The sequence below is a fragment of the Babylonia areolata genome, chromosome 19 (genome assembly GCF_041734735.1).
Source record: "Babylonia areolata isolate BAREFJ2019XMU chromosome 19, ASM4173473v1, whole genome shotgun sequence".
NCBI lineage: Eukaryota > Metazoa > Mollusca > Gastropoda > Neogastropoda > Buccinidae > Babylonia > Babylonia areolata.
Window position 1 is genome coordinate 13,912,716 of NC_134894.1, and position 24,345 is coordinate 13,937,060.

General features: G+C 39.7%; 1 protein-coding gene and 1 non-coding gene across 3 annotated transcripts; both read left to right on the forward strand.

The window, feature by feature from the left end:
* On the forward strand, positions 1-24,345 carry LOC143293469 (splicing factor 3B subunit 1-like). Of its 2 annotated transcripts, XM_076604357.1 has the most exons (21): positions 1-60; positions 2,761-2,957; positions 4,027-4,113; positions 4,485-4,602; positions 9,330-9,409; positions 10,273-10,666; positions 10,948-11,399; positions 11,868-12,077; positions 13,181-13,282; positions 13,844-14,110; positions 14,625-14,895; positions 15,529-15,674; positions 16,257-16,403; positions 17,247-17,372; positions 17,640-17,861; positions 19,262-19,444; positions 19,841-20,019; positions 20,569-20,754; positions 21,432-21,704; positions 22,292-22,508; positions 23,268-24,345. In XM_076604357.1, exons 1-21 carry the CDS (start codon positions 39-41, stop codon positions 23,424-23,426), a joined length of 4,038 nt encoding a protein of 1,345 aa, XP_076460472.1. In that variant the 5' UTR covers positions 1-38; the 3' UTR covers positions 23,427-24,345. The 2 variants fall into 2 exon arrangements, with proteins under 2 accessions (XP_076460472.1, XP_076460473.1); XM_076604358.1 differs by lacking the exons at positions 1-60; positions 2,761-2,957; positions 4,027-4,113 and adding an exon at positions 8,448-8,499 and having other exon boundaries at positions 4,517-4,602.
* On the forward strand, positions 18,688-18,792 carry LOC143294419 (small nucleolar RNA U6-53/MBII-28). The gene has a single exon (XR_013056904.1). It is a non-coding gene; the product is annotated as a small nucleolar RNA U6-53/MBII-28 (small nucleolar RNA).

The following is a 24,345-nucleotide window of genomic DNA, read 5'->3' on the forward strand; positions in this document are numbered from 1 at the left end:
CACTGACTGACGTACAACGTCAATATCCAGAAAGAAAGATGGCGGCCGCTTCACATGAGGGTTTGTTAATTTTTCTCTTTTTGAGTATTTTACAAGAAGACTAGTCATAATGACTTATATAATACACGCTGTTAACCATTCGATATTCTGTGTAAGAAATTAGTGGATTTGGATGCTCGAATTTTATTTCATTTCAGATTGTTTAAGTTCCTGTTATTGTCGCAGGTCTTTCAAAATGTGACGGCATGCTGCAAAACATTCAATTTTGCTCATTTGTGGATCTTGTCCATCTCTGAGGTCTCAGATTTGTTACAAGTTAGTAGTTCGATTATTAGTATCCAGTCGGAAGAAGACTTGAAAGTATCCAATATTTAAACAAGAATATCTAAAATAACAACACGATAATAACATGTCAAAATTACAAATGCCATGCCAGGTCACCAGCACACAAAAAAAAAAAAAAAAAAAGGAGAGAGAAGAGCACGTTGTGTTTGTACTTACACTTCCGAATCGAGGGACCGTGATGGAACCCAAGAGTTAAATATACGAGATTGATTGTTATTTCGCATGAGGAATCATGAGTGGCATTGATAAATTATCCAGTTCAGTGTCAGATAATTTTGTACAAAAAATGTATGCAGGGAATTGGGGGCGAAAAACACGCACTAAGCCCAGGTTAAATGCAGGTTTAACTTGTTGTTTTATAATCTAAATCGTTTATTAGTTGCTTATTTCTTTAGATTACTTTGTTGGTTACTCATGTCTATCACTTTGTTGTATACTGATAATGTGGGGATGTGCTTGACTTGTCAACAATGCTTGTGACTTTGAGTTTGACTTAAAAGTTCTTTGTACTGGGCACAAATACCTGACACTAGTGACAGTAGCAACTAGATTTCCTTTGAAGTTGGAAGACTTATTTCTCTTGTACACTTGAGAAATGACAACAAATATCAATGAATTGTTTTCAGCTTTGTGGAAATGAAATAATACTGTCATGCATCTCATGAAATAAAAGAAACACAATGATTATCAACATAAAACTAAAATTGATAATGAATAAATGATATTCTCTGTTGTTGAATGAATAAATGATACTGTCTGTTGTTGAGCAATAATAAAGCATCTGAAGCTTGTGAAGTTACTCTTTTCATGAAAAGAAACAAACATTGAACTTGTAGCATGTGTAAAATTCTTAATTCTCTTTTAGCTGTTTTTCATATGTTAAAAATACCTGTCATTTTTCAGTGAAAAATGTAGTGGTCCCTAAAATTAAAAAGCCACTCTACTTTGGAGTCACACAGTACAAGTGTGACCATAACCCATTAACTGGTAGCAGAACAACAACAAGAACAACAAAAAGACTGAAATTGTTCAGTTAAGTTAAGCTAATTTGATTGGGTAAAAAAGAATGCAAAGATAAACTTACTTCAACATTTGATGCGCCTCCAAAGTCATTGAATTTCTGGATTCCACATTTGGTGAACACTTGTACCATGCCATCATTGATCAACCCTTTGATCTCGGAAAGATTCAAGGGTGACTGGTAAATCCAGATTGATAAAATCTCTAATCTATGTTTGGGATATTGAAGAAGGAATTATCGAGGTGCTCCGATTGTTTTTTTTGACAGCTGGTTTTATTGGGAGGAAATTTCAACTCTGGCTCATGATGCATTTGTGTGATGAACAGAATTAAAGCAAATGCCAACTCTTTTTCATTTTGATTAATATTTAAAGTAAATTTGCTTTAAAAACATAAAGAAGAGTATGATAGCAATAATACTGCAACCATACCAACTTCTTGTTTGAACTTACTTGGTTTGAGTAACTCGTTTTGAACCCTAGGGACATGACACGAACAATGTTGAAAACTGTGCTTCAAACAATGTCTAGTGTGATGAAATTAGTGCTGCTGATTGTGTTAAAAGGCGTTATAGTTACATTTGGCTTTTTGTTAATCTGTTCAGATGCGTTAAGTGAACTTCATTGAAATGTTCAGTTTTTCAGTGTTTTGATGAGGTGCAACAACAGCAAGGTTAATTTTCACATTTTCAGGCATTTTCATATGACCCTTAGCATTTTATTTTGCAGTATTTTAACCCAACCTTTTTTTCTTTTTCATCATACATACATTTTCTATGTATGCACCTGCACCATACATACAATCAGTCGTCATGCTAGAACATGTGTTCCTGTATGATTAATTCACTGAAGTAACTAACTTCCTCTGGTGAACAGCACTGTAAAATGACCCAAATATAAGTTGTCATAGTCTGTGACTTATTAAACATATATATGGCAGTAAAGGAGCTGAATTCATTCTGATTCATTAAGAATCAGAATGAGAATACAAGTTAAACTGCAATTTACAGTAACAATATCGAATATAATTGATTATCTAAAACTTGTGGATCTGTTCTCAGATTGTGTAAGGTTCCTCGAGACTGACCTGGTGTTTTTAACAAACTGTACAGAAAGAAGTCAATAAAAAGGAACTTTTTTAACAGATAACACTTACAGTAGATTAGTGCAGTAACTGAACAAGTGGTAGTGCTTCGCAACAGTAAAATGAATATGATGTTTGTGTAGTTCCATTTACTTGAATAACTGCTTCATTTTTTGGAATGAATGGAAAATTGTTTGTGTGTTGTGGTGTTGTTTTGGGTTTTTTTTAAAAAGATTTTTGTTAAGAATACAGGTTGTTTTCTGAAGCCAGCAACTAATTCATTGAAAAGTTTTTTCTCTTTACTTTCCACAGCAATCGAAGAGCAGGTCCGGAACCTGCAGGCAAAGCGACAGGGGCTGACTGCTGGCCCACAGCAAGATGAAGAGGAGAGGGTGGGGCTTGGAACTGCTGGCCATTATGACCAAGACATTTATGGCAATGGTGGAATCAGCATGGACAGCCGCTTTGTTGGCTATGACACCTCCATTGCTGTCACAGATGAACCTGATGTGAGTATTGGCTTTCATATATATTGGTGTTTGATTTTTAACTGAGATTGCCTTCGGGAGCAGCGTGAAGTGGATAAAACTACAAGTATTTCATGATTTTAATTAGCATTCTTTCAGTATAACATTGTGTCATAATGAAAATAGGAAAAGTATACATATGCTTTCTGTAAAGGCATGTGTCTGTTTCAGTTTCAGTTTCAGTAGCTCAAGGAGGCGTCACTGCGTTCGGACAAAACCATATACGCTACACCACATCTGCCAAGCAGATGCCTGACCAGCAGCGTAACCCAACGCGCTTAGTCAGGCCTTGGGAAAAAAAAAAAAAAAAAAAAAAAAAAAAAAAAAAAAAAAAAAACACAACCACACACACAAAACAAAAACAAAAAAACAACAACAAAAAAAAAAAAAAAACAAAAAAAAAACGGGGGAATAAATAATAGATAAGCTTGCATAAATAAATAAATAAATAAATAAATAAATAATAATTATAATATAGAAAAAGGTAGTAGTAATAATATTAGTAATACTAATAAAATGATAATAATAAAACATAAATAAATAAATAAATAAGACAACAATGGTGATAAATAAGCAAATAAATGTAAAAAATGAAGACACACATTCACACATACACCCACACATGCATAACAGAAATGCACCAGACATGCAGTTTCACATATATGAAAGCACAGTCAAATACATATAAACGTACATGAGCTCCAACACACACACACACACACGCATTACCGTGTCTGTGTGTATGTTTATTAAAATTTTATGGCAGGATAATAGGTTGACTTTGTTTAACTGATTATTTTATAAATAGTGAATTTATTTTTCAGTATTGTTATGAGAAAGACACTGGTGCAAGTCGATACAATTTTCACATTGATACTAATTGTGTGAATTTGATAGTGACAAGATTTCCAGAGCTTCATGTTAAAAGTACATCATCATTATAGATTTTCAAATGTGTGAATTTTATAAACTGCTGTGCACAATTTGTATAAAGATCAGTCTGGAGCTTTTGAATAAAGTTATAAAACAGTACGACCAATTTTGTGTGCAGGATGAAGAAGACACCAGCACAGTCTTGGGAAAGAAGTCCACTTACACTGCTCCATTGAATTTGCTGCACGAGACTGCCAATGACAAGGTAAAGAACTTTTGTTGCTTCATTTCCCTTCAAGAGGTTTAGTTTATTTTGTGTTCCATTTGTTGAAAAATAATATAAAAAAAAGTAAAAGCAAAAAAACAAGTGTAGTTCCTTGATAAATGTACCTCTAAGCAAATGGTGGATGTTTTCTTTATATCCTTTGGCTTAAATGTGTATACTTATGTATGCATGTTAATAGCTCATTGTGTTTATGCTTGTTACTTGGATTCAAGAAAAAGTTGCTTGCTAAAAAAAATTACTTGTTATAAATCAAGAGTTTTCAGTGAATACTCTGCACACTTCCCAGATTTTCCTGTGTTGTGCAAGAAAGGGTCTTGACAACATTGTGACTTTGTGGTTGTGTGTTGCAGGATTATGATCCTCTGGCAGAACACAGGATCCCAAAGATTTCAGACAGGGAGGATGAGTATCGGGCACGGAGGAGAACCATGATCATTTCCCCAGAACGATATGACCCCTTTGCTGAAGGTCAGTGATCTGATGTTCACCTCTTGTCCTTTCTGTACAATCAGATGTGTTTTGGACATTCTCTTTGTGAATTTTTTCTTTCTTGCTTTTGTCAGCTTCTGTGTGCAGCTGAGGAAAAATTCATGTTTGTTGATTGGAAATTAATATTTCATCCTGCAGTTTAACAGCCTGGTTTTGTGCTGTTGCAGTTTAAGGGTTTTTTTGTTGTTGTTTTTTTAATCAAACCTGGTTGGTTGGCTGGAGGATCTGCTTTAATTATTTGATTTTTATGGGAGTGTAGCCATGGGGATGAAAAAGTTGTAAAATGTGCTAAAGTTACAGCTACTAATGATGGCAGAAGCTGACAACTGCAGCCAATCTGGAAGTGTGTTGTATGGCAAGTGAACTTCCGGTTGGTTTTTCTTTTCTTTTTTTTCGCTTGGATTTTGACTTCTTGTGATTTGACAAGGGGGGATGATGCCATCATTTTCAGCAAAAAAAATATGCAGCTGTTCCTTTATCTCTGCAATTTTCCATTTAGCACCTTAACCTTTTTACTATTAGGTGTTGAAATTGACAGCATTTTGTGCTGCGCTGTTTCATCATAGCACACTTGTCTCAGTTACTGGTGATCATGTTGGCCAATCAAATGGATAGAATACACTGCACAATTATCATCGTGAAGAAGAAGAAATCTGTGTGAAAAGGGTGCACTTTCAGTGTTTGCCCTCTAAAAACACACAACAGAGAAAATTGGTAAAGATGAGCCACTTTGGAACACACTTGCCACCTGTTTTAAAAGAGGTGACAGTTTAAATGATTTAAAGAAAGTGCTTTCTGTAAGCTGGTTGGCAAAATATAAAATGCAGAATTAAATGAGCTCTGTTCACACGGGCAACATGAAAGGGCAGGCAGATCTAGAAAAACTCTGGTGTTCACACGGGCAACATGAAAGGGCAGGCAGATCTAGAAAAACTCTGGAAGAGCTTTCTGTTTAAAGCAGAATCTTCTCTGTTGCAGTATCAGGATCTCATGGCCATATTGAATTCAAGGTGGCCAACTGTAAGAGTAATAAATATTCACTTGTATGCAAAAGCAGTTTTCGCTCCTTTTGTTTTGAACCCCATATTTACTTTTAAAAGTAAGTCATGTGCAAGATTTGCTTATTTTAAAATGTGAACAATATGTACTCCCCCTTAAAATTTAAGTTTGAGATTACACACAAAACAATTTCCCTGTTGTAATGGAAATTGAACACTCACTAGCACAGACCCAAAATAATGTTCCTGTTGCAAAGGAAATTCTAACAAAAACCGCTAGCTTTCTGTTGGAGGATGCTGTATTAATTTTATGATAAAGGACCGTCTTTGTAATGAAAACTGTTTCAAATTAAAAGCAGTAATAGGGCAGATGGTACAGTTAGTTTAAGACACTTCTGCTCAAAGGTATATATGGAACATAGCACTCATACACAGAATTGTGTATCTTGCAGTTTCAGTTTCAGTAGCTCAAGGAGGCGTCACTGCGTTCGGACAAAACCTATGATACTGATAGTATCGCAGATGGTTTAAGACATACGCATTCAGCAATGAAAGAAGCTTGCACAGTAACAATTTTAGTGGGCAGTATATCTTTAAAAAAAAAAGAAAAAAAAAAAGAAGAAAAAACAAAAGAAAAGAAGTTGAGTGGGTAGACATGTAGTATTCATTCAACACGTCAGACTTTGGGAGAGGGAGTGGGAACAACAGCAGCAGCAACACAATAATCTCAACCTTCGTTTCTGCAGAACAGTTTACTGGGTAGTCTGGTCATGGGATATTCCACATACTGCATCACTTTCTCTGCACACACACACAAATACACACACACGCACACACACGCGCGCGCGTGCACACACACACACACACACACACACACATATGCACACACACATACTTATGCACACACACACACACACAAACATGCACACACACACACACACACACACAGAGCAGCACACTCAGTCCTCACACACTCTAGATTTTAAAACAAGTTAAATCTTAGCTAGTTTGAAAAAGTGAATGTGTGGGAACTTGCGTGTGTTTCTAAATTTGATTAAGCTATGCAACTCAACCACTGCAAAGCCCGAGACTAATGAGGAAATATCTTTCCTTTCTAGCAACGCCATCCAAGTCCTGGCCACCACCAGTCGCCTTAGATATCGGCATAAAGTGCACTTTTATGCATGGTCAGAGCTGTAGAGCTTGACTGAGGAGGAGGCGCCTCGTTAACTGGGGATTTCATTTAGATGTGTAAGGGCGCTCGTTAAACTTGTAATTTGTGTAGACAAGGTAACAATGATTTTTTGGTGTCTAGTTGACCTTGGACAGACTGCTTAGGTGTTTTATATGGCGTATTGGTGATGGTAAGTTTGACGCGACCTCTGAGTGACAGCACTTCTCTTCAGGGTTTGAATCAGAAGTCTTAAAGGACTTGAAATGATTGTCATTGATTAACTTTGGGTGTTTGGTGAATTTGGTTAATTGAATTTCCCTTGTAAAATGTTTTTGCAGTAAAACTTTAATGATATCTTGATCCAGTAAGAAACTAAAAGCAAGGATGAAACAGTCTGGAACATGCTTCAACAGGTCTGAAGCTGCATGTATGTGTTTGTTTCTTTTTTCAGTAGTTATGGTGACTGACTGTCTTTGGTTGGTCACTTCCTTTTTTTTCAGTCTTGCTATTAATCAAGCTCAAAATAGATACATAAGGTAACTGTAATTTTGGGGTTACAAAAAGCCTGGGTGGAGTTAAGTTCTATTTTTTTGATATTCAAGACCAGCATTTCAGAATTCTTGGACCAAAGTTCAGAACATTTGCCACCAGGTTGGTCTGCAAGTCAGCTATCCAGGAACACATAGTTCTTTTCCAGTCCCTTTGCAAGCTACCTGTTCAATACAGAATCATCTATAAACATACATCATGCCTGATTTATCTTACATATATCATCCATGTATACATCCCATCCCATCAGCTGTTTTTCCGAAACTCCTCAGACATCTCCTTTGCATCCTTTTCTTCTGATACTCATCTCGTTTCAATCTTTTCTGGTGGAACATAGTCCTTTGATCTGTGTTACTTCTCATTTTATGGCCCAGCTGTCTGGAACCAATTCCTTTTGCAGATCAGGCACTCTTGTTCCATTTCACTCAAGTCTTCCATGGAAACCTTTGAATTGAATGGAGAACACCCCTGCTGTGTGATTCCATTATTCCTGTTGTGTACTGCTGGTGTGTGTGTGTGCACAAATGTTTGTGTATGTGTTTGTGTGTGTGCATTTTTTTAAAGAATTATATTCACATATTATGTTTATATTCCTTGTGTCTGTCTCTTCCCATGCCCATATGCACTAAGACAAACATAACAGAATCTGTACAGTGATTTATTGAAACTTTCACAAATGAGAGAGGTTGATTCCTTAGACCCCACTGCTGTTGACAGTCTTACTGAACACATTTGGGTCACCAATTCTGGTATGCTGGTCACCATTATATTTTTAAGTTTTGTAATTATCTGTTCAAGATTCTGTTGGACTCTGATTCAGATCCTTGTGTGAATGTGGATAAACGAATGCTTGCATTGACAGATAGGTTACAAGCGACGCAGGTTGCATAACAAGACAGAGAAGACGGGTTGTATGTCTGTTTATGCGTACCCAGCTAGAGTTAGAATTAAGGAAAGAGAATCCAGTTCTGTGGTGTGAGAAGGCTGGGAAAGGAAGAGGGTCGAGAGAAAGGGGGTAGGTGAGGAGCCGAGGGGTGGGTGTTGGGAAGGGGGGTGAGGTGCTGGACCCTGACTAATGTTGCCTTATGTCAGACTTATTGTAGGCTTGCAGTGTGGCCGAGGATCTCTTGCTGCTGCCGGACCCCTGAGCAATGCGTATGTATTCATCACCGCTGAAACATGCTTCTTCCTCTGAGCATGACTCCCAAAGTGGGAACTAGTCTGTCTGCACCAGCAATCCTGTCTGTCGGTGAATGCTTATCCACCTGACACTAAAGTCAGAAACTACAGTAGAAGGAACTTTTAAGACATTGAAAGAGTTATTGATGAACTTTGTTTTTCATTTTTTCTTCTTTTTTTTTACATCTTGATCTGTGTTTTGTTTTTGCTGCTGTTTTTTTTTTCTCTTAAATACCAGAAAGCACAAGGCAAACAACCACAAAAAATTGTGTGCAGGATTTTTTTTTTTTAACTCTTAACTTTCCTTCTTAATCCCCTACCCTTCCCCAACCCCAGTTTACTGTTGTCACTGCAAAATAAGTCAAAATTTGTTTGAAGGCAAACATCTGACTTGCCATAGTGTCATCAACAGTTTGCATTTGATTATTTTCTGTATCACACATCAGTTTTTGTTTTCTGGAAATGCTAAAAAGACTTGATTTTCTTCATTGATTAAAAGTTTTTGAAAGAACTGTGATGTCAGCTGCTGATCCCCGAAAAAAAGAAAACATTTGTACCAGACAGACTAGTTCTCACTTTTTGTCCACTAGACTGACACAACATGGCATTCACCCTGTCGTCAAGCCACAACACAAATCTCTATTGCCTTGCACACATGTCCACACCCACCTGCTCTTCATGTATCTGTCAGTCTGTGGACTTTCCTCCTCACATATCTCAGAAAACTTGTGTTGAGTTTTTGCCGTAATCTGACTAATTTTGTGGTCACGACTCGGGTCGTGACTCTATTCTGCTTTGTCTTTCAGGTGGTAAGACTCCTGATCCCAAACTGGCCGCCCGTACCTATGTGGACATCATGCACGAGAGAGCCCTAAACCAAGAGCAGGTAAGACTTCTTAGATTAAAAAAAAGCAACAACAAAAAAACACCCCAAAAATCATTCTGTGCTTAAAAGAAAATAAAAGAAAAATCAGAAATAGTATCACATACTTTGCTGAAATATTATTTTTCATCTTACTGGAAGGGAAGGAGGGAGGAAGAAAATGTATCTGAAAGTAGGTATTGAAGTATTGTAGATATAATACGTGACGGTCTTTCATATAAACACAATTCTACAAAGAACTACTGGCAGTTATGGAACAAGTAGATAAGAACTACTAGATGGATATTAATTATTTGTGGGAAGAATATTTGTGGTCCAGTTTCACCTCCTCCCTTTTATAATATGGCGCATCACCTTCAGTCACATTTGGAAAGAGAAATATGTTGATAGTGGTAAAATAAACTTTTTTTCTTTTTTCCTTTTATATTGAAAGAGTAGTTTATGGCAGTCTACTGTCACAGTCTTCTGCTTATTTTGAGTGACAGTAAAGTAAAAGTGTTCAGAGAGAGACATTTTTTGAATATTGTAAAGGAGTAAACGTTTAGTGATGAAGTGTAATTTTGGCCCTTCGTTTACACTTAAGCTTCATAAAAGCTTAAAAATATATATATGTATGTGTGTGTGTGTGTGTATGATAAAAAGTAGAGGGCAGAGTGAAGAAGAATGTGTAGAAGAGGAGGAGGATGAGAATGAGGAACAAACCATTAAAAACTGTGATAGTGTTGAACAGGTAGGACCTGCAGAGACATAGTGTGTTTTTGTACACCACAACAGAACTTTATTTTATACTTTCTTTAAGTCCAGTCATGAATCAAATGAATATGAATTGTGACAAGTTTGAAATAAAACAATGTTTGAACCTTCAGGTAGGACTGCGGCAGCAGATGCAGGAGAAGGCCAAGGCCGGGGACCTGCACGTGGTCAGCGGCTCAGGGGCAGCAGACTCACAGAAGGCAGCGGGCAAGCGACGGCGCTGGGATCAGACTGCAGACACTGGAGCACCGGCTGCGAAGAAAAAATCGTCCTGGGATGCCGCCGAAACGGCAGCCCCTACCCCATCCAACAGTCGCTGGGATGAAACTCCTGGCCGTCCCAAAGGGAGTGACACCCCGGGAGCTACGCCATCCACCCGGCAGTGGGACGCCACACCTGGCCATGCCACACCTGGAGCTACCACACCTGGCCGAGACAACACACCTGGTCACCCGGCCAGCAGCGCCAGAAAGAACAGATGGGACGAGACACCTAAAGCGGACAGAGGTGAGGAGTGTGTGTTTTGTCCTGTGGGTATAGTCAGTCATATGAGTGAGTGAAAACAAATTGAAACCGTGTTGTTTTATCATGTGAAGATTTTAGCTTAATGGTGCTGACATATTGGTGAATGTGTGCAACAGAACTGTAATGAGAATGGGTCTATTTTTCTGTATGTGGAAGTACTGTGGGATTGAACTAAGTTATGCATGCTGATCACATGACTGGGTTTATCTTGCTTCCTGTGAGAGCTAAACTGAAGACCTAATGATGATAATGTGTATCCACAGAAACACCAGGCCATGGGGCTGGCTGGGCAGAAACACCTCGCACAGACCGTGGAGGTGGTGACCTCATTCAGGACACACCCACCCCAGGGGCCAGCAAGAGGCGCTCACGTTGGGACGAAACCCCAGGTGGAGCCACCCCGAGTGGGCTCACCCCAAGTTTCACACCTGGTGGGCTGACCCCGTCTGGTATGACACCCTCCGGCATGACCCCCAGTGGGATGACCCCAAGTGGAGCTATGACACCTTCTGGGATGACCCCGTCTGGGATGACCCCCAGTGGGGTGACCCCTGTTGGCCAGAAGGCCATGGCCATGGCCACACCCACACCAGGTCATCTGATGTCCATGACTCCAGAACAGCTACAAGCGTACACGTGGCAGAGGGAGATTGACGAGAGGAACCGCCCTCTGAGTGACGACGACCTGGACACCATGTTCCCCCCAGGGTACAAGGTCAGTGATGTCGGGGTTCCTGCAGCAGTGATTGTAGGAAAGTGAGGGAATAGCAGGGCCCTTGAACCATGGCAGAAAACATTTCAGAATAACGAATGTCAGTCACTGCTGCCCATGCAACCAGCAGCCAGAACTATTTTGGACGTTTTCAGTGACCAGTGAAATCATGTTGCTGGCATACTGCTGCCCAGAATGGTACATTTCATACATCCTGGGGCAGGCAAGCGGTTTGTTTACACTATATGGCAAGTCTTGAATAAACAAGTTACTTTTCTGTTTCTTGAGAGATGCACTGAGAAAATGAAAGAGATTTTATGATGAGGTATGTTTTAGACTTAAAATTTCCTTTTCTAATGTCTGATACATCAGTTCAGAAGGTGAAAAAAGTTTTGTTTTTTCTCTTTTGTTTTAAACTTCTTTTTTTTCTCCTTTTTTCTGTTTCTTAACTATGGATGCTCTTGCTTTCAGGTGCTGCAACCCCCAGCAGGTTATGTACCTATCCGCACCCCAGCCCGTAAACTGATCGCCACACCCACACCTCTGGTTGGGGTGGGAGGTACCCCCACAGGCTTCCGTATGCAGACGCCAGACCATAAGACAGGGGTGGTGGACATGCAGCCCAAAGGGAACCTGCCCATGATGAAGCCAGATGACATGCAGTACTTTGACAAACTGCTGGTAAGTGTGTGGATCTGTGTATATCTGTACTTTAACACATTTCAGGGCTCGACATTAACGGTTGCCTGACTGCCCGGGGCAAGTAGATCATTGTGTCGGGCAAGTATTGCCCTTACCGAACTTGCCCAACTGGGCAAGTTATATTTTCCAAGACTGGCATGTTTTGTTTTAAAAAATATCCATCACGCTCCCGATACTGATCGTTTGACACTCTTCCTCTAGCAGACGATGTTTTGAGTCTGACTGTGACAAGTGGTCACTGGAAAAAGAGAGCTGTCCTGCAGCTCTAAAAGGTGATTTGCCATTGGTTGCTATATTTGGAGAGCCAATGGTAATTTTTCTTATAGCGTAATTCATCTTCTGCCCATCACATCACAACTAAAAAAAAATCATGTCGCAACGTACTCTAATGTCGTTCCACTTTAAACAAAAAACAACAACAGAGTTTGTTTCCATGACAGACCTGTTTACCAGTACCATTTTGGGGGTAATTTGTACATCATTTTGACTTAGAATACACCAGTATGCGAAAATAGATTTCAGTAATACTTATGATGAAAGAAAAAATATTTTGGCCAACCAGAGTTTTATGGTCCACAATAACAAAGTGGAGTTTTGACACTGTTCGTGTGGTGACGAGTTCTTTGGAGGAAAGTGGAAAGTTCACTGCTGGCACCCGTTGGTATTAACATGATAGCCAGCCAGGCCTGTCTGTAGTCAGTCCAAGAGGGCAACCTACATCAGTCATGATTGGCCGTGCCCATCTTCCTTCCCCCTACCCACCCCCACTCTTCATTTAAGAATAAGACATTTACTTTGTGGTTTAGATGTCCCTGGCCCACAACTGCAGACTTTTCAGTATTGTAAAACTCAGTGACCTAAACGTGCATGTGAAGTCTGGTCAGGATCAACTGTGTAAGAGAAAGAGAGAGAGAGAAAGTGGTTTTAGTATCTTGTTACCCTTTTTTTTCTTTTTTGGTGATTCATGTCCCCAGCCTCACTTTATGTCCTTTGTGGTAAAATGGTTGAAAGTTATGTTGTAAATTAACTTCAGTATTATTTATATCTGCCATTCTTAATTTGCATGCTGTTTTACGTGACAGGTGGAGGTTGATGAGGAAACCCTGTCGCCAGAGGAACAGAAGGAAAGGAAGATCATGAAGCTGTTGCTGAAGATCAAGAACGGAACACCACCCATGAGAAAGGTATGTGAGAAAAACAGCTGATCCTTTTTGTGGTTCTTTTTTTTAGAATTGTTTTTTTTATTTTTTTATTATTTTTTTTTTATGATAGTTGTTTTCAATCATGAAAACCATGATCATAATGGTAACCATTTTTGAGATGTGATGCCCACTTTAGTAAACATTTTTCTGACTTATCTTTTATTTATTATTGACCAGAAAGATGTTTTTATGTTCCTTACTTTTTTTTTTTTTAAGATTCGTTGTATTGTGCTTTCCTTTCATTAGATAATGAATACCTGAATTTCAATTTAAAAGTAAGATAACACTGGGAGAAAATGTGCCTGAAAGGATCGGACTCCCTTCCGGAGTCTGCACTAGTGGGTCATGGTAAAGTATTTTAGATAAACGTAATTTTAGGAAAAAAAATTTCCTTTCAAAATACCATGCCTTTCAGGGTTCCTTATCTTATGCAGTAGTTTCGAATTTTTGGCAAAAGGTATTTTAAAAGTTTTTGAATAATTCACTCTTGAGTTTGTGATTAAAAACCTGTATGAAGTAATGAACTTTGTTGATGATTTGCAGGCTGCACTGAGGCAAATCACAGACAAGGCCCGTGAGTTTGGGGCCGGACCTCTGTTCAACCAGATCCTGCCTCTGCTCATGTCCCCAACTCTGGAGGACCAGGAGCGTCACCTGCTGGTGAAGGTCATCGACCGCATCCTGTACAAGCTTGATGACCTTGTGAGACCTTACGTGCACAAGATCCTGGTGGTGATTGAGCCCCTGCTGATCGATGAGGACTACTACGCCCGTGTGGAGGGCAGAGAAATCATCTCCAACTTGGCCAAGGTAGGGTTCGCTTGCCAGTTTCCACTTCCTGTTCTCTCCCTTTCATACCATACCATTCCTGACTCCTCAATTCTCGGCACACTGGGCCCCAATTCCTGCCTAGTCTTTTTTAATGGAGGGTGAGGTTGTGATTATTATTATTATTATTATTAGGGTAAGTTACTTGATAATTATTGAAGGAAGTCACTTTGTCCTTATTGTGAGATTGCAATATATATTTGTATTATTTTTTACATATAAGCCTGATTCATATACACCATACAAATTTTACACATACTTTTGATTCTTATGAGAAAATGCAAGGGGGGTTAGGTGGGGGAGGCATTTACACAGTTTGAAAGCCTGCTGTAAAGTCTTCCCTTTTTACATAATATTAAAAGAATTGAGGTAAACTGGTTCCACAAGCTTTGTTTTTTTTCTCTTTTTTATGCTTTTCTGTTGGTCTATGAGCTGATCTGACATGTTCACTCTATTTATAAGAAATCAACAAGCATATCTGTCATTTGTCTTCTAGGCTGCTGGCCTGGCCACCATGATTTCTACCATGCGTCCTGATATCGACAACATGGATGAGTATGTGCGTAACACCACCGCTCGAGCCTTTGCCGTGGTGGCCTCGGCGCTGGGTATTCCGTCTCTTCTGCCCTTCTTGAAGGCCGTGTGCAAGAGCAAGAAGTCATGGCAAGCTCGTCACACAGGCATCAAAATTGTGCAGCAAATCTCCATCCTGATGGGCTGTGCTATCCTGCCCCACCTGAAGAACTTGGTGGAGATCATTGAGCATGGTAAGCAGCTGTCTTTGCCTCCTCCATTCACAGGTTGTTGCTGAAGCAAGTCGTGCTGTCATTCATTTTACAGTGAATTGGCATTGTAACATATAAACCCTTTTTGAATAAGTATGCATTTCTGATGCTCTTTATTTTTTGTGTGGGGTGGGGGTGAGTGTGTGTGTGGGGGAGGGGGGGGGGTAGGGGGGGGGGCTTCTTTTTGGGGGGGTTGTTTTTATAGATTTTAAAATATTTTATTGACATTCAGACCTGTTCATGGATTCACTGCAGATTTTACTTAGCACATAAAGTGAGGAGATAGGCCTTGAAGTAGATGCTGACTGTCCGGAATTTTGATTTTACAACTTTCAGCACATGTATTGTTTCAGAATTAAAAAAACATTTATACTGAAGGATCACAGTTTGCTAAGTTTGAAGACTTTCTTTCTTTCTTTCATTTTTGTTTTTCAAATATTTTTTTTACACACAAGGTTTAAGCACTGTTGGTTACTATCCAGTTTCTTCATAAAGGTGACTTGGTATAATATTAAACAGCCGGTTATTCCTCCCCCATGCAAATACAGTTGTTTTTTTCCTCCACTGTTAGTATGTCAGTAGAGAGACCAAATGGATACCATTGATTATGTGCAGGGTTGGTGGATGAACAGCAGAAGGTTCGAACCATCACTGCCCTGGCCCTGGCTGCCCTGGCTGAAGCAGCAACCCCGTACGGTATCGAGTCCTTTGATAGTGTTCTGAAGCCTCTTTGGAAGGGTATCCGTCAGCACAGAGGAAAGGTGAGGATGAATTCCACGTGGACATGCTTGTTTCGGTGTATTCATTTTGGTGTACATTTGAGAGTACTGTGAAATTCTCCCAACTTGCTGGTGTGTTGTTTTAGTGTACCTTTGTGAGCACTGTGAAATTCTCATCCTATTGAAGTATTCTCAAAAGACTAGCCTTTAGACACACAACTTCTATTCTGAAGAAAAGAAGGTTTGTGTGTGTGTGTGTTTTTTTTTTTTGTCTGAATATGAGACAGGCCAAGCAGTTACTACTGCCTGTCTGGATGATTATCTCTTGTGTCACATAGCGTGAAGTTTACTTCAACGAGATCCAAAAAAGCAAAAAGAAAAAATGTTGAAACACTATTCTTATGAGAAGGCAGATTACAGGCGTTGACAGTTGTAGTTTGTATTGTATTTTATTATTTGTGCTTAAAAAAAATTTTTTTTTGAAAGAAAGAAAAAAATTGTCATCTGCTGTCTTCATTGTCTTCATTCATTTTAGATTTTTAAGGGAGTGCATTGATGTTGTTGTCTTGCCTGGTGTCTACATGTTAATGGAGTCATTACATGTGTAGGTTTATGACTTTGCAGGGTCTTGCTGCCTTCTTGAAGGCCATTGGTTACCTCATCCCGCTCATGGACGCTGAGTATGCCAACTACTACACCCGTGAAGTGATGTTGATCCTCATTCGAGAGTTCCAGTCTCCTGACGAGGAAATGAAGAAGATTGTGCTGAAGGTGAGAAGCTTGTTCTTCAGTTGTTTGCAAAATCAGGCGAAGTTTTCCTGTTTCTTTTACTTTTTTTTCATTCGTAATTTTTCCTCTTACTATTGATTGATAGATGATTGGGATTTCTTTTTTTTTTTTTTTATTTTCCTTTTTTTTTTTTTAATGATAAATTGTGCACACAGTACAGTTGGAGCCATTTTTCTGACACTGCATTGAATAATGTAACTATAAGGGCCTTATTGTGGAGGGTATCTATAATACATTGAACATTTTGTGGACATCAGCGTGGATGCTGACAGTCACTTTTCTTTCAAGAAATTGATTTTTGATTTTTTACAACAGATCACTTTTACAGTGCCAAAAGTTCACTGTGGTGGTATTATCTCCCTTCGTTTATGTTACATGGGCATGTTAAAATGACTTGTGTTTAAAATAACAAAAATTTTGTAGAGGATACTTGTTGAAAGACAGAGAAACTCAAAAGAATTGAAAAAAAAATCCTTGCCTCATCTAGAGAAATGTAAACAGAATTGATATCTTTAGCTAAAGCACAATAGACTGCAAAAACTAGGCTTTGTCCTCGCTCAGAAATGTGGCAATAAGTGGATATCGGGTAGGAAGCCAAAAGCATTTTGTTGCATTATCACGCAGTTTTGCTTGGAGGATATAAAGAAAAAACATCCTTTAGCATGTGGGCATATTAGCAAAAGAAGTCCAATGCATTTTGTGGTGTGGATTGGTCAGCTATTGCGCTTTGGATTAACCATTGAACTGACCATTGTGCTATGGACTGATATCCTGTCTGTTGTGCTGTGAACTGACAGTTGAGCTGTGGTTATCTTCATGGTGCAGGTGGTGAAGCAATGCTGTGCCACGGATGGTGTGGAACCACAGTACATCAAGGATGAAATCCTGCCTCCCTTCTTCAAGCACTTCTGGAACCAGCGCATGGCCCTTGACAGACGCAACTACAGACAGGTGAGGTCTTCAGCATTTTGCCTGGGGATACGGGAAGGGACTTGAGGGGGAGGGGGGTGCCCTATTGTTTGTTATTGTTCAGACTTCATTTCAGACATTTATTTTCTAGTAGTGAGAGTGTTTTGTTTAATTGTAGTAGTCATTTAGACTGCGGTTTTTTTTTTTGTCAGCGGTGGTTGTGTTTTTTGTTTTGTTTTGTTTCCTTGCTTTACCGTATTAAAAAAATCTGTGTGTGGTATGATCTGATTGTTTTTGCTACATTTTCAGCTGGTAGATACGACTGTGGAGATTGCCAACAAGGTGGGAGCAGCAGAGATCGTGTCACGTGTGGTGGATGATCTGAAAGATGAAGCTGAGCAGTACCGTAAGATGGTGATGGAGACCATTGAGAAGATCATGTCCAACCTGGGGGCTGCTGACATTGACTCCCGACTGGAGGAGCAGTTGATTGACGGCATTCTGTATGCCTTCCAGGAACAGACCACAGAGGTTAGCAAACCTGACTTGCTTTTGTTTTTTTAGATTCACCAGTTTGCTCATGCAGTTCTGACTGTCATTGAAGTCTGGAACCTACATTGAAAATTTAAAGTCTGTGCCATATTTGATTCCATTTTTCTCAGTGTTGTCATTCCTTTAGGGATATCATTCAGAACAAAGGGGGAAGAGATGAGAAAGGGAAGAAATAAAAATGCATGAAGAAACATGGAATTAGTTTCAGTTCTTTGAGGTGTATGTTCTTTGAACAAATTTCAGTGTTTAAGTGCACAGTAAAAAGAAATCTATCACTATTCTGAACATGATGATTCCACTTTTGCTGTTGACAGTCAATAAATCTTTGGCCAAGATCCTGCAAGAATGCACTGATATGTTGTAGAATTTAACTCGACCATACAAATCCATAAACAATGCTGGAACAAAATCTCTCAAGACCTATGTATATATGTACCACCAGAGTCTAGCTACATCATATAAACATACCAGCTTTAACAGTTAACTGTTTTTGTCCACAACACAACATTTTAATCCAATATCAAATGCAGTGATAGAGAAAGGGAGAGAGAGAGAGAAAGAGGGGTTGGGTTGGATGTTTGCTGAGAGTTGTCAGATCTTTGTGCTTGCCTTTTTTCCTACCATTTCTACCCCATTCGAAATAAATTTAAGCTTGTGAAAAAAAGAAGAAAAGTTTAAGCTTGTGGCTGAGATAAGTAATGGAAATTTGGGATTCATCTGCCAAGACATGCTTACTGCTATTCAGGTAAATTCTGGTGCTATTCCCTTGTTGACTTTGAGAAAAGTTCTATACTGTGGGATGGGACACCAGTGATGATTAGCCATGCTAATACTGAGGGGTGTGTGTGGCCCAGTGTGTGGGCCTTGCTCACATCTCACTGAGTTCAACCTTCTCATGTAACTGAGGTGTCTCCTGTGGGAAAACAGACTTATTTTGTGTGATGTGTTAGCATTTGTGTTTTTGTATGTGTGGATGTATGTGTGTGATGTGTGCTTTGGGTGTGTGTGTGTGTTATGTGTGTGTGTTGGGGGAGGGATTTTGTTTATATGTGTGTATGCTTGTTTGTGTGTGTTTGTTTGATCTATGTTAATGTTTTACACAAACTTAAGAAACCTTGACTCTTTGAAACTGACAAAAGATGTGAATATTTAGAATTTTGTTTTTGTTTTGGATGGCATAGACTGTTGAAGATGGTTTTCTTTGCTTAAAATCAAGTTGGAAACTTTAAAGTTTGTCAGTGACAGAGGGTGTCCTTATATTATTGTACTAATTACACAGTTGCACTGATAAAGAATTGTGATCTCAGATCATCTTGACCATTATGACACATTTGATTTTCAGCTGTGGATGTCATGTGTTGTGTTGACCCTGTGTACAGGATGTGGTGATGCTGAATGGTTTTGGCACGGTGGTGAACGCCCTGGGAAAGAGAGTGAAGCCCTACCTGCCTCAGATCTGTGGTACCATCCTGTGGCGACTCAACAACAAGTCTGCCAAAGTGCGACAGCAGGCAGCCGACCTCATCTCTCGCATCGCTATTGTCATGAAGACCTGTCAGGAGGTCAGTTCTGTGGGCCTTTATTGGCAGATTTGATCCTTCCTTTTCAACAGTAATGCTGTGTTTTAAAAGCAGCATTTATACTACAATTGTTTGAAAGCGGCAATGTGAAATATTTTGTGTTGAAAGGGTTTTGCTACAGTTAATAACAGTGAACAAGTAATTTACATCCAAACTAAAGCAAGGGTGATTAGTTAGAGGCCAGTGATATTTACTGTTTCTGAAGAGAACTTTTCTGCATTTGCATATCAGAGCATGAAAGTATATATTTGTTGTGGCAGAATCAGTCCTATCTTTTTTCTGTTCTGTTTTTCAGACTTTCTCATTCCAATTTATCATTTCCTTGAAGGTTTTCATGCTGTGTCATTGTTTAATGCGTGAACGTACATAATTGTGCAGGAGAAACTGATGGGTCACTTGGGCGTGGTGTTGTATGAGTACCTGGGAGAGGAATACCCTGAAGTGCTGGGTTCCATTCTTGGAGCTCTCAAGTCCATCGTCAACGTCATCGGCATGACCAAGATGACTCCTCCCATCAAGGATCTCCTGCCTCGCCTCACCCCTATCCTCAAGAACAGGTCAGTTTTCATCTCTCTGTACCTGTGTGATATTCAACACTTGTCTGCTTGATGTGCAGTCATACATCTGTGTTGATTATACTGCTTTTTAGTCAAGCAGCCCGTAAAGGCCATTTTAATTTTTCACTTAAGTGTCTGTGATATTTCTTTCCTTTTGTGGTCAGGTTGTGTGTTTCGTCCCCTTGACTGTTTAATGAATTTACATGAAGTATAATATTTCACCATTCTGCCTGAAACTGCTGTCATATATGAATTGAACAAGCTTGCATTTTTAGAATCGTGGTTGTAGGGGTGCCTGTATAAGTGGGTGGGGGTGGGATTTAGGAGAGAATACAGGAATTCTCAGGGAGACAGGTGGGTTGGAAGGGTGGGGGATTCGGTGTGAAAATTGTGTTGGCTTTTGTGTGTGTATGAACTATTTCACGTGAGATTAGGAAGGGAATTTGCATTGTTACATTTTTCTTGTAGGTTTTTTTCTGGGGGTGTAGAAAGGTTAGTCTGTTACAAAGAAGCATTGACATTTCTGAATCAAGTTGGTTTGGTTTTCAGACATGAGAAAGTGCAGGAGAACTGCATTGACCTGGTTGGACGCATTGCTGACCGAGGAGCAGAGTTTGTGTCTGCCCGAGAGTGGATGAGAATCTGTTTTGAGTTGCTGGAACTGCTGAAGGCTCACAAGAAGGCAATTCGTCGTGCGACTGTCAACACCTTTGGCTACATTGCAAAGGCTATCGGGTATGTGGATGATGCTTCTGTGTTTATGGGCTGCAGCTCCTACATGTACTGGCATTGTTAGCAGGCGTGTGTGTGTGTGTGTGTGTGATGATCATTACTTACACCATTTAGGCTTCTAGCAATAATAGTATATTTTTAAAATCTTCCTTTCAGCAGCTGAAGCATACATAACTGTCTTATGACATTGCTGACGCAGTTAGCATTTTCTGTGTTATTGTCAGTGTGGATTCGCAGAAAGACTTGAATAATTTTTTTCTTTTTCTGGACTTGATAACTGGGCATTCTTATTATGTTGTATTCTTGTTTGCACAAAGGACATGTGAGGTGCTACTTGGCAGTTTTTGGTTTTGTATGCCTGGTGCTAGATATTATTTTGTGTAGTATGTTTTAGCTTGTTTAACATTCTGGTTAGTTGTTTGGTTTTTTTTTTCTTACTTTAAAAACTGACAGAATGGTCAACATCAGAGGTGTGTCATTTATTTATGTGCATGAATATGATCATATTTGTATATTTGTGTATTTTCTTTTCCAGGTGTTTAATGTTTTTGCTTTCCCAGGTTGTATGGAATCAGTATTTACAGTTTTTCAACCCTGGTACAGCCCTGTATAGTTGGCTGGGCTGTGAGCAACAAAGATAGGTAGACAGAATAAATAAATAGATAACTATGTTTTTTCAGTCCCCATGATGTGTTGGCCACCCTGCTGAACAACCTGAAGGTTCAGGAGCGCCAGAACCGTGTGTGCACCACTGTGGCCATCGCCATTGTGGCAGAGACCTGTTCTCCCTTCACCGTGCTGCCCGCCCTGATGAATGAGTACCGTGTGCCAGAGCTGAATGTCCAGAATGGGGTGCTCAAGTCACTCTCCTTCATGTTTGAGTACATCGGGGAGATGGGCAAGGACTACATCTACCCTGTCACACCCCTGTTGGAAGATGCTCTCATGGACAGGTCTGCAGTTTCTTTACAATCCTGTGTGTGCATGTGTTTCCTTTTTGTCTTTATAGGTTTTTGGTCTGATTATTTATTTTATGCTGATATCTTTTATTTATTTTATGTTGATATCTTTACAGAGACCTAGGATAGGCTCTCAAGGTCTTATCAGCACATTTGGTTTATCTGAATGTCAGACATCCGCTGCTTTCTATTATTTTTATTTATTTATATTTTTATTAAACAGCAGACATGGTGTAGCATAAATGGATCAGTCTGCATGCTCTGACACCTTGACATTCAAACTGAAAACTGAAACTTTAGAAAGATTATGACAAGGAAATGTATTCACTACATACATATGTCTTAGCACTACATTACAGTACACCAGACTGACACTTTCAGGTAATCCTTTATGTGTTAAAGTAATGGATAAATGAAATGGAGTGTTTCAGTAAAGTGTTAGGGTTGCATGCACCAGACTGTAAGGTATATTCAGGTGATATTCCTTCCTTTATTCAGATCTTTACAAAAATAATTGAACATCAATACCAGAATATATGCCAATCTGTAAACTGAAACTTGCTTGGTTGTGGTGTGTGCAGAGACCTGGTCCATCGACAGACGGCCATGGCGGCCATCCAGCACATGGCCTTGGGGGTGGCCGGGTTTGGCTGCGAGGACGCCTTGATCCACCTGCTGAACTACGTGTGGCCCAACGTGTTTGAGAGCTCCCCCCATGTGGTGCAAGCTTTCATGGGGGCCATTGAGGGATTGAGGGTGGCGGTTGGGCCCTCCAAAATCCTCCAGTACACACTGCAGGTACGTGGTGCTTGGTGAAGAGAGAGATCCACTTTGTGGCTCACTGGTTGCAACTTCCATCTTTTCTGTCAGTGTCCATAGGTTCGAGTCCCATACAAGGACCAAGATTTTTACTCTTCCACTCCACAAGAGCTTGAGTGGTGGTATAGTTGTGTGTCTTTTGGATGAGATGGTAAACTGAGGTCCAATGGGCAGTATGCACTTAGCACTCATAAAACAATTATGGCAACGGAAGGGTTGACTGTTGCTAAAATACTGCTGAAAAATCCACTTTGATGTCAAAGAACAAATGCAGATTTTAAAAAAAAGGGGGTGGCACTGCCCTGTGGTGACATGCCTGTTAACTCACTCAGTACGGCCAGTCCTCTCTTCTCCTCCACACAGACCCCTCGGATGTCCAGTGGGTGTCTGAATGACCCAACCTTTAGCTTCCGTCATCAGAATTGTGGTATTCTTTGTCAGCATTCACCTCTTCAGTATAAGAGCCTTCCACTTGCAATATTTTGATGATGGTAATTGGGGTGAAACGCTGTTAACGTCGTCTCTTTCGCCGTTTGTATGGAAAGAGTTAATGAGCAGAGAGGAGACAGCGGGTGGAACGCTTGTTTTGAAATTGTTCCCTCCTCTTCTTGAAACACATGGCCCCCAGCTTCAGTAAGTTTTTTTGTTTCAGTCACTCACACATCCCTGTATATGCTGTGCTGAGTTCCCTTTTGTTTGTGATACAGGTAGTGCTAACTGACTTCTCTTTTGTTGCAGGGTCTGTTCCATCCAGCCCGCAAAGTGCGTGACGTGTACTGGAAGGTGTACAACACAGTGTACATCGGTGCCCAGGATGGCATGATTCCCTCCTTTCCTCGCGTCCCCAACGACACCAAGAACCAGTACATCCGCTACGAGCTGGACTACATGTTATAGCTGGGGAGGGTCCTGGAGTGTACATAGTTGTAAATGATTATGTGGTTCACATCACGACAGTTCTGTGCCAGCCAAACTGGAAACATGAATTACCTTCACATGTCTTCTGTCTTTCTTCATAGACGAAGGGAAAGAAAAATGCCATCACCATATTAATTCCTGGAGACTGTTAATACCCTGTTTAGAGACTGAAACGTTTGTGTTAATATTGTGCAGCTTACGTATTGTGGTTGGAAAAAATTGTCATCTTCTTTCATCTTATTCATTGCGGTTAAAAATATGTCATCTTCACATTTACTTCTGTTCTTTTGGATTGTTCAAGAATTTTCTGGTTTGTGTTACCATCTTGTCAGCAATTAAAAAAATTTTTTTTTTAAATAGCGTTGATTTTACTGCAGATACCTTCTTATTTGTTCACCTAAACTCTTTCACATTCTGTATAATGTTAAAACAAACATGTGTTTTCTTATTTTTCTCTTGATGTGGTTTGCACAAGAGTATTGAGAAATAAAGTTGGCACTATTTGTGACAATATAGTTCATTGATAACCTTATGACAGACTGTAATGAACAGAATAGGGAGGCATTACGGACATGAAGTAAATATTTTGTTCAACAAAATGAAGCAGGAGATGGTTTTGGGCATCTGAAGGCAAAACTGGAAACAGTGTAAGGTTTTGGGATGTGGATGGGGTTGCAGTTGACATTTGAATCCCCTTTTTATTACACAAAACTGAATGTGTTCCTCTAGACCTGAAGCTGCTTTTTTTGTGTTGAATGTAGCAGTGATACAGATGTCGACTGGCTTTTGCTGTGGTTTTTCTATTGTGAAGAAAAGGGGAAAACATTTTCAAGTACCACTGAGTCAGACTGTCATTGTGAATATTTTCTGGATGTAAAATAAATTTCACAAAATCACA